General features: G+C 37.4%; 1 protein-coding gene across 1 annotated transcript; it reads right to left on the bottom strand.

The window, feature by feature from the left end:
• Positions 1–1,833: 1,833 nt before the first annotated feature.
• On the bottom strand, positions 1,834–10,310 carry csdc2a (cold shock domain containing C2, RNA binding a). Its single transcript, XM_020924420.2, has 4 exons — positions 10,165–10,310; positions 4,708–5,032; positions 4,047–4,169; positions 1,834–3,662 (listed from the first exon to the last, which is right to left on the bottom strand). Exons 2-4 carry the CDS (start codon positions 4,893–4,895, stop codon positions 3,500–3,502), a joined length of 474 nt encoding a protein of 157 aa, XP_020780079.1. The 5' UTR covers positions 4,896–5,032; positions 10,165–10,310; the 3' UTR covers positions 1,834–3,499.
• Positions 10,311–10,365: the final 55 nt, after the last annotated feature.

The following is a 10,365-nucleotide window of genomic DNA, read 5'->3' as shown; positions in this document are numbered from 1 at the left end:
CTTTGTTTTTCAATAAAGCTAATAAACTTTACATTTATGAATGACAGATGACGCATGATACAGTACACAGAAGAGCAAAGGTTACACAAGCCGTAAAAGGCTATCATAGACAATAAATCTGATAGTTCACAGTCTGTCCTCACACTTTCAACATAGGGCTAGTAACAAGCCAGGAAGACTTCCATTTAGTTCAATCTTTTCCACCAGGTTAAACAGATAAACTCCATCACCACATTATCAGCTCATTACAAAGATCAATAACCCAATGCTATCTCCAACAGGTCTCTATCTAGAATACACTTAAAGGGACCACATTTCCCATAATGCACTTAACAAGCGTCATTTAGTGATATTACTATGATAGCTTTACAATACAAAATGTTGCTCTGATTTATAATTTACACAATGATTTTTCGTGGAAATTTGGAGAGAGGGTCGCTGTATTCTACCTACTGTCATTGCACATGTACAGTATGTTTGACAGGGCATCTGGCATTAAAATCTGGTAAATCATTGTGTAACTGGCTGCAAAAAATTGCTACAAGTGAATAATTTAATAATAAGAATAATAATTTAAGAACTCAACCTAAATATGCAGGATTTGTGAGGAAACAACATTATAACATAGTGTAAGATGGGCCCTTTAATTAAATCAAACCTTCAATAAAATAATATAAGATAAAATAAGAATAAGTAAGCCACATTAAGCCAATAGGATGCTATTGTATGTCTGGTCCACGTAGAGAGATCAAAGTCTCAGCCTTTCTGCTTCATTGTGTCCATGTTCTTATTTGTTTTCAACACCAGTTAGATTGATTCTCAATTACATTTTACCATGGCAACATTCAAATTGCTGTAAGATTGTATTATTGTTGTTTGATGGCATGGTAACTTTATTATTAGATCTGAATAATACTACCTTTTTATACGTACAAATACCAGCAATTGAATAAATTGTGATTAATTTCAGTTCTATCCAGATTGTAATTTTTTAGCACTTTTAAAGGCCCACACTATTTTCTGATCTTTGTTATAATGTTGTTTCCTCATCAAAAACATGCTGATTCCTCTGTTCCACCTTTTGATGTCATGTGGTAATAAAGGAAGTGCTCCACTGTGTTTGTAAACTCTGGACACCTTCACTAGAATCATTTACTGTCGATGATTTCAGCACTGGAATTCCCAAACTCTACTAACAAAAGGTGAAAGGTAGTTGTGAACTTGAAAACTACCTCTTTGTGACATCACAAGGTGGAATGTAGAGGATTACTTAAACATGTAGGAAAGAAACAAAACACAAATCCATATATGTTTTTGACAAGATAACATTATAAGATGGGTAATAGCTCATTTTGCATATTATAGGGTCTTTAAGGAATCAGCATTCTTTAATTAGACTAATACACAATCTATTTATTATATGTAATAGATTAGATAATAGACTTTAAAAAAAAATCACCTGCTTTAAGGAAATGGTGAATATACTGACATCATGTGCTCAGGAATGGAATTAGTTAACAGATTACTGATATTACAGGTAGGCAAGCCTAAAGGTTAAAAACACATACATTTCCCCAGATTACTACAAAATAAGACATGACCCAATTTTACAAACTCACACGAAATTACTTTAAAAAATATTTTAGATGCGAATTTGATCTAACCTTTGATACTTGATTCCTATTCCTATTTCTTCTGAACCCAGATCACATCTATCTTCTTGGCCTACATTCCACTCCACCAGGAAAACGCTTAAAGTAACAGATGACGCATTGGCCCAGTCGTTTGAATACCATAGCAAGGTTTATTGAAATTTTAATGACATCTGAAAAAAATAAAGGTACTTGCAGACACTTTCAGATAAGACATATTTTCAGTGACAGTGTGCTACATTAAACTTATGGACTTAAATTTAAAAAAATGCATAGAGATGATGCTGCGCTTAAAGACAATACAATACACACAGGTGGACATGACTTTTAAACAGATTATGAAAGAAAATAGTAAATAGTGGAACTGTGCGAGTAGCAAAGGGACGGCTAGTTTCATAAGAGTGATTAGAATGTGCAGTGCAGTTAGCTTTAGATTATTTTTAGATTACCAAACTATAGGTATAAGGGTAATTTTGTCTTTTCACAATTTGTCACTAATAACCTGTGATTAAGATATGGCATCCAGAATACAAAGTAATTTTAGATCTCAGATTTGACTGAAAACAATAAAATGTATCTGACAGGTAAATTTAAGACAAGAACTGTTCCACAGCATGGCACTAAATGTGTAACTATGGAGACAAGCATGCCCAATTACAGATCAGAAGAGTAGAGAGTCAGGTCTGCTCAGTGCTCGCAGTAAGAATACATGTTTTTTGGAGAAAAAACACTTGAAGACAAGAACAAGATGTATAAGTTTAATGCAATACTGTGGGACATTCAAGGCAAAGCAGTTTCCATGGAGAATGTTAGGTGCATGCCATCGCTCACCAGAAAAGTTACATAGTGCACCTTTAATGTATCCATAACACAAAATTACCCTTATATTAGAATTGCTGTAGTCAACTCTCAAAAACCTGATGTTCCCATAGTTACAAGTGAAACATAAATAGGTCAATAAATAAATAGTTTGCTCAATCTTCCAACGTAAATTTTGAAACAATTTTCAAACTAATAAAATCCAAATAATTTCCCCTCCTTCTCCTTCTCTCATATTTTTAATGTGTGAAGCTGGTTGTTTCAATTCATCACTCTATTCCTGACCCTCCCTTTTTGCCCCTTCTGTCCAAATCTATCAACTACTCACCATCTGTACCATTGAATATAGGACCTTCATAGGAGCTGGCTACAATAACACTGGAATTCATATACTTGCCTACAGGACAAACTACTTGAATGCTACAACAAAAATAAGATGTGAATGAGCAGAGATGCTTTAAGAGCCATAATTAGTGCAGTTGTGCGGTAGTCCTTTTCCTTGGCATGAATTTTACAGTCTTGACCTCACATATACTCAAATTTAGTACCTCTTTTTGTCAGTGTAAACATGTTATGGCTAGTGGTTTCTGACATCATTGTTATCAAATGACATTATTTACATTGACAAATGCAAGACTACCAACAGGCAAGCATTGATTTATGATATTATATGGCTACCACTTTGTTTTGTTATGTGATTTGGCAGTGAACAAGTAAAGCCATGATAAGTCTTCATTGTCCTCACAGCAAAACAAAATTGGCTCCAAATGCATTTCTGCAAGTCAAATGAAGATGCTAGCACCAAGCTCTGCTCTTCAGCTGTTCAAAAATGTTAAACTTAAAAAATAAATACTATGAAATGTACCTCCCAGAAACACTTTTGCAAATACATTCAGAAAGACTTCCTCCCACCCCTTACTTTCCTAAACCATCTACAGCCCATCACAACTCCAGTCTGGTCCCTGTTTCCGATTCTGTAAAAGAGAAAAGCCTAAAGTAAAGCCTGCATGGAGGCATGGACAGCCGCTCTAGGAGCTGATGATCTGACCCGACCAGGTCTCGTGCTTGGTGCCTGGGTTCAGGTGTGTGATCACCACCTCCACAGCCTGGATCTTCTGGTTCTTGGGAGGGATGGGGCACACTTTGTATGTAACCTCATCTCCTTCCATAGGCACATACTCTCCCTCAATGCTGAAGAATAAAAAGAAAAAACATGACATTCTTATATATCTTATATAAGTAGTTGTAGTGGTAGGTTATAGGTAAAATAGAAATAAATGACTGTAAAAATTTGACTGGCTAAGGACAGAGCCAGTCCCACCTACCAATGTGGCAGGCTCAGGTCAAAATGTCTTGTCATGCTATGAGGCCAGTATTGTGATAAAAGAGAGTGGACCAGAATAGCACATTTTAAAGTATGACATATTGCTAAACCATCTCCCCATTGTAGCTCCGAAAATGTAAACATGATAAATATTAAACCCCAAAATATACAGTCTTATCTGTCCATTAAATCCATAGTAATTACTGTTACAGGCCTAGTTGGGACATGCACTGTGTGACAAGTGGACTCACTCAGAGATGTGGACAAAGATGTCCTCTCCACCATGTGACGGCCGTATGAACCCGTGACCCTGAGACCTGGAGAAGTTTTTACACACACCTTTGTACACTGGTCCTGATCTGGCTCGTACCGTCCTGCACAGAATAAACACAAACATACAAGGTTTGTAAAACATTAGTGATACTTATATATATTATATTATATATTATATTATACTTTGTTTATGTTATTTGCCTTTAAATAATGCTCTTGAGTACCTTTGCTTTGGCATTTCATGTTTTAAAACTTAAAATTATACAATGTATTGAAGGCACAATCTGTGGTCCCTTGTCAGAATTTGGTGTTTGCATGCCATCTACTGGCAACAGTGGGAATTACCATGAAAAGAAAGCCATTAACCAACATGTCTTTGCATAATGTAATGTAATGTAGTTGTAATGAACATGATTTGACTGAACAAGAACAATCCAGGAGACCTGTAGTGCTATGGGGGGATGATTTCTAAGGCACAGAGCAAGATGACTTCAACAACATGATTAATGTAATTAAAAACTGTGAGTGAAGCAAAATACAACAGTTATGTTTATAATGCGGGCACATTATAAGTTCAGTCATAAGGCATTTGAATAACATGTTGTAGTGTATTCTAAATATGACACAACAAGTTCTTACGCTGAGTAGGTGCGAGTGCGCTTGGTGGGCAGGGGGCTGGGTAGTTCTCCAGGCTGCGGTGGTTTCCTCTCTCTCTCCCACACTCGGCTGCCCTCTCTTAGGAAGGGGAAGGACAGGGGCAGGCGGGTGCGGGGAGAGGACAGGGGGGAGGACAGGGGCTCTGCTTGGGAAGCGTCTGGCTCTGACATCTTTTTTGGTACGGGCAAAAAGAAGGCAGAGGACACAGTCTTCTTGATGAATGTAAACACAAGGTTACACCTTTGCCATGGCTGCTGTCCAGTGGGGGATTTGATGAACAATGAGTCCAAAAGGCTGGGAAAAGAATCTGTAAAAGAAAAGTTTGAATAGTGATTTGCACAATTGTCACATCAAGTAACACCACAGGATATATTTGGCTGTCCAACTAGTGTACCATCTGCACTAAAAAAGAACTTAACCAGATTAAAAACATAACAAAAGACATGACTAAAGATCTACAAAGGAGGTCTGTACTACCCCAAAGGAACACAAAATGAATAAACTTGACTTGATTCCTCACAAATGTTTTGTACAAGTGGCATCTGCATCTCAGTTTGCAAACCACTATCCAGACCATGTATATAATCAACTAACTTTAAAGGAACTGTATGTAAGATTTTGATTTTATATTCCATTAACATGACCTAACTGCATCCCCAGATATGAGGTGTTGATGATTATGTTAAAATATAGCTTGTACTGGTAACAATTGTAATGCTAATATTTTCCTAATGCTTAATCAACATATCTGTTATTACTTTGTCTAGAATGTTCTAGAGTTAAACAGAGACGAGGGAGACAAGCAGGTTACAGCACTATGCTACATTACAGTTCAGATTTGTGGAGAGTCGCTCCTGTTCACAGAGAAAATCAATGAATTTTTGAGCAATAGAAACATCCCTTAGTGAATAAATGCTAGATGGATATGTTTAATGTCATACCATGGAATAGTCCGGGCAAAGCAATGACAACTCCAAGAAGACAAGTAAGTAGCTGTCAGTATGGGCTCCATTGTTATTGTAATACCATTTTAAAACTGTAGGAGCACAGCAGGCTACATACAGTTCCTTTAACATTCAAGAGGAGTCTGAAATCTGAACTCCTAAACAAAACACAAGAATCCCATGGCTTTCAGTACATGTTTGTTGAGGCCTAAGCTACAGGGTGAGCAAGTTTTCTACATAATGAGACCAGATGCTTGCTTCGCTGGCAGCTCATATTGCGTTTTTCTGTGATTAAAGCCTTGCTTTCTCACCGGGAGACTCATTACACTATCTTTACAGTTGTTCGGCCCTCGGAGCTGTCACTTGAGGATAAATACGGACTTTCACGCTATGACACTGACCCGATCATCATAACTTACTAAAGGATCAGGGTGGACTCATCTATAAAGCCACTATAAAGAGCTACAATACTGCCAGGGTGACCTCACTACAGCTGTGGTAATGACTGTTGGGTTTGTTTATGTTTTGACCTTGGCAAAATGTAAAATGTAAATCTCCTCCTTTACCTGTCAAAATGTATCAAACACAAAAAGAACCAGGACCAAAACAAACAAAGCTAATTATGGTCATTATTTTTGTAGAAATAAAAATGAGACATTTCGAATTTTCATTTTATGTTTTGCCAATCTCAGATAAAAGCATAATTGTAACGTTTTTAGTTCTTTGTGGTATGGAGACTGGCTTATGTTAAAGGTGTACTATGTAATATTATTGCTTTGGAATGTTCCAAATATTGCATTAAACTGACCTATGTCTGTAGAGAAGAGCAACTAACACCACCAGGCCAAGTTCCAGGTCAGATCTATGGTGATGTCTCCACACTCACAGTAAGACTGCACGATTAACAAGTAATTTTTGACCAGTAAAACCACCTCTTATCAGCTGAATGCAAGATGGCTATGTTTAATGCTACTCTGTGGAACATTCAAGGTGAAGTTATAATATATAAGTTATTATAATTTGTGGAGGCAAGCACATAGAGGATCCTCCACCGGAAACGTTACATAATACATCTTTAAATAATTTAGCTTAATCTATAGGCCTATTGTTCAGTCTTACTATTAATATTGAACATTGCCTATCCACCCTTGAAACATTTTCGTAGCTGTCCCAGTCTGGTCTAGAGAGTCACTTTGTCCAAGAGTTTTAAATCAAATCGTAGACACAAGGATGACGCAACCTTGACAGAGGAGAGACCGGACAGCCAAAAGGACAATAAAGGCTGATTTTGTTAACCTTTTATTAGCTTCGAAATCAGAAAGGTTAAAAGCTTTGGAAAACATAATACCAATAACACTTTGCACCACTGACCTCCTAAAATTATAACAGCTGGGTAATATGACCTTTCTTATATTGATCAGTGGTGGACGTACAGGAGCAATTACCAAAGCAAACAAATACTACAAATACAAATAGCAGATTTTTTCAAGTCATACTTTTTATTTAACTTAAGTATTAATGTACCATTTTAAAATGTAGTATTTTGAACAGATTTTAAGTACATTTTGAAGTTACTGTAGTATTGTAGTTATTTGTAGTTATTTTGATAAAGAAATGTGCTGACATTTGTTCAACAGAAACAACTTAATTTTTCCTAGCTGTTTTTATTTGCATATTTTTGTTTGCTCCAACTTCAAACGTGTTAAAAATAAATCAGCAGGTCACAGGCAATAATAAAAAATACTTTTACTTTTCAGTCCAGTTAAAAAATGTAGTGGAGTAGAAAATACAGACACATGCTCTCAAATGTAGTGAATTAAAAGTAAAAATTATCCACTTATAAGTATCCACTTACCTAAAATGTATTCTCAAGTACAGTACTTTACTACTTTTACTTTGCTACGTTCCACCACTGATATTGATCAATAATGATTTTTTATTAAATTTGAATTAGTCTTATTAAAAGATCACAAAATAATTTTAATAACTGCTGTTTAAAGCAAAACAGAAAAAACTCTCCAAAGTCTGAACTCTGCTCTAAACCATATGCTTTTACTGAGTGGCTGTAGGGATGTGCCAATACCGATTCTGGCAATAAATATTGCTAACGATCCAAGAAATGTTCCTGGACTGGGTATCGGTCCTTTGATATCGGTTAAACCGATATCCTGATTGGACCTTTAAATTGATGTAATGAGACTATTTACTGGCTTGACCCAGAACATCTCATAATATTTGAGCATTTCTTCATATAATGCAGTGCAAGAGTTTCTAGCAGGATAAATAACACTTACATAACACAATTGGATTAATTTTGCATTAAGTTAATAGTGTTTTGAGAGAGCAAAAAGTAGAAAAAAAAGTGATATCAGTATTGGAACGGAAAAAAACTGGATCACTGCTGTATATCTCTACATTATAATAATAATAATAATTTGTGTGTGTTTGTGTGTGTGTGTGTGTGCGTGCGTGTGTGTGTCCTCTGTAAATGTCAACAATGATGTGTTCAGCTGGATGTTTGAACAAGCCTTGTGTGTGTGTCAGTAAGACAAAAATACACAATACATCTTTACCTGTTTGATACACTGGAGTTGGAGTGAATTTGGAAAAGACCAAAGAGACCATATAACTCTAATCCATTCTACTTGTGTCTATGAGCAAGACATTTAGATCTCTTATGCATGATGTTTATGTTGTGTTCACAGAGTTAGTCCTAGTCTCTGCTAAACAAGAATGCCACAATACACTGTTCGAGAGAAGCAGCCCACTTCATATCTTTGGCATGTAGTTCTTCTCATCACTGAAGAATGCATATGCTATTAGTTGTTCCTTGTATTCTTTGAAATGGGGCGGTGCCAGTCAACATACTGCAATAAAGGCACTATAAATAAATACCTTATATAACCCCACTTCTGAGAAAACCTTGGAATCAGCAAAACCTTAAGTAGGCTGAGCACAGATGCTTACTGGGCCCAGACAATGCCGTGTGACCGTAAATGCCTTTTAAAGTGTGATATTTCAGAGTTTTAATGGAAATGGGGTCAAGATAGAAGTTTCTGTCTAATCTATTCTGAAACACTGGTTATGTTTATATACATACGTTATCTAATTTCTAGAGTTAGCAGATTATTGAAATGTCATCTCAACAGTTACATGAGAGTAGTCTGATTTCTCTCTGATTGTTCATACCAGAGAATTATGCAAAAAGGCAAATTAGCATGCCAAAGACAAGAATGAAAAAGAAAATAAGGAGATAACTAGAGTAAATCCAGTTGGTTTAAATGCAGACTCTCTCTGATCTGAATGGTCACTACTTAATCCCCAGAACCTCTAGCCAGTCATTAATCAGTGCTAGTGCAACCTCTGCAGCTCAGTGAGTGAATTCTGGATATTTTGAGCTTTCACATGAGGCATGGCCTATTCATATATTGAGAAAAATCTGTGTATCCTCTATATAGAGGTTTAAGTACAGTAAATACAGTGATTGCAATGACTTTTTAAATCAGTAAGAGCACAAGCTACATACAGTACCCTTAAAGATTCAAAGAGTTCTTTTAAAATCTACTTTGTCCACCAAAATAAAATTAAAATCCACTTACTGACACAAATCATGTCACCGGGTGTTTTTGCTGATCAGATTTCTTTGTGTAAACGCACACCAAACATCTGCTCTTACTACTGAATTATCTGCTTTGTTATCTGATTTTACTGGCCATCTAAATGTGCCCAATGATTGTTTTATCTTCATCTTCTGAAAAATAATGCCACCCATCTCCACAGCGGTGCCACAGCCCAGTGGCATGAGACTGGCACGAGTGACCGGTGACAGGGCATTAATACGCCGCCTCACTCACTCAGCCCACAGACGGTCTAAGCTTATTCATTAGCCCACTTAGACTGACAAGAGCCCCGCTGTAATGGACTTGTGTAATGAGTCCGCACTGTCAAATGATGCTGATGAAACGATTAATCAGGCCAGACTCGTGTCACGCTGCGTTAAAATGTGGCGAGAAAGAGAGAGAGCGCAGGAGACGAGGAAATTCTTTGCAAAGATTAGACAAAAGGCCAAAAGCACCTCCCAGTGAAAGAAAGAAAGCAGGACATTGTGGCTGCATCAGCATGTCAAGCACGTCAGCGCACAAAACACGCCGTACCATCACTACTTACAACTTCAACTAAAAACATTTTGGGTCAGAACGACGTAATTTGGCCAGCTACGAAAGTAAGATATATTTTACGAAGCACTGTCGTCTTTCGGGAACGTTCTACACACAGCAAGTGCGAACAAGGATGCTCTCCAAATGAAAGATCCAAGCGTGTCAACTAACCACGCTAAGCCAACACTAAAGACTGTAGTGGCACGTTACGATCGGGTGATGTTAAAATATCTGGATGGAGGCTATTGTCGGAGGGGAGCGAGGTTAAACGATTAAAAGGCAAGCGTGCGTAATATCCGACAACAAATCGTGCGTAATTCAATAAACAAGCCACTTACCACGAAAGCTCCGAGCGGATGTCAGTCACTCGCAGGACGCACGGGTATACGGCGTGATATAAAGGCAATTATGTAATAAAATCCCGTGGAAGCACCAAGGACATGTGTTGAATGAGTGAGCGGGTCTTGGCGTGGATGGATGCGGCGGGATGGGGATGGAGCGAGCAGCAAATGAGGAGCGAGGCAGCGGCGGTGGGGCGG

Source organism: Boleophthalmus pectinirostris, unplaced genomic scaffold, assembly GCF_026225935.1.
Source record: "Boleophthalmus pectinirostris isolate CB_2022bp ecotype Guang Dong unplaced genomic scaffold, ASM2622593v1 HiC_scaffold_14, whole genome shotgun sequence".
In the NCBI taxonomy this organism is placed as follows: domain Eukaryota; kingdom Metazoa; phylum Chordata; class Actinopteri; order Gobiiformes; family Gobiidae; genus Boleophthalmus; species Boleophthalmus pectinirostris.
Note: the sequence above shows the minus strand (reverse complement) of the source record. Positions and strands in the feature narration are given on the sequence as shown.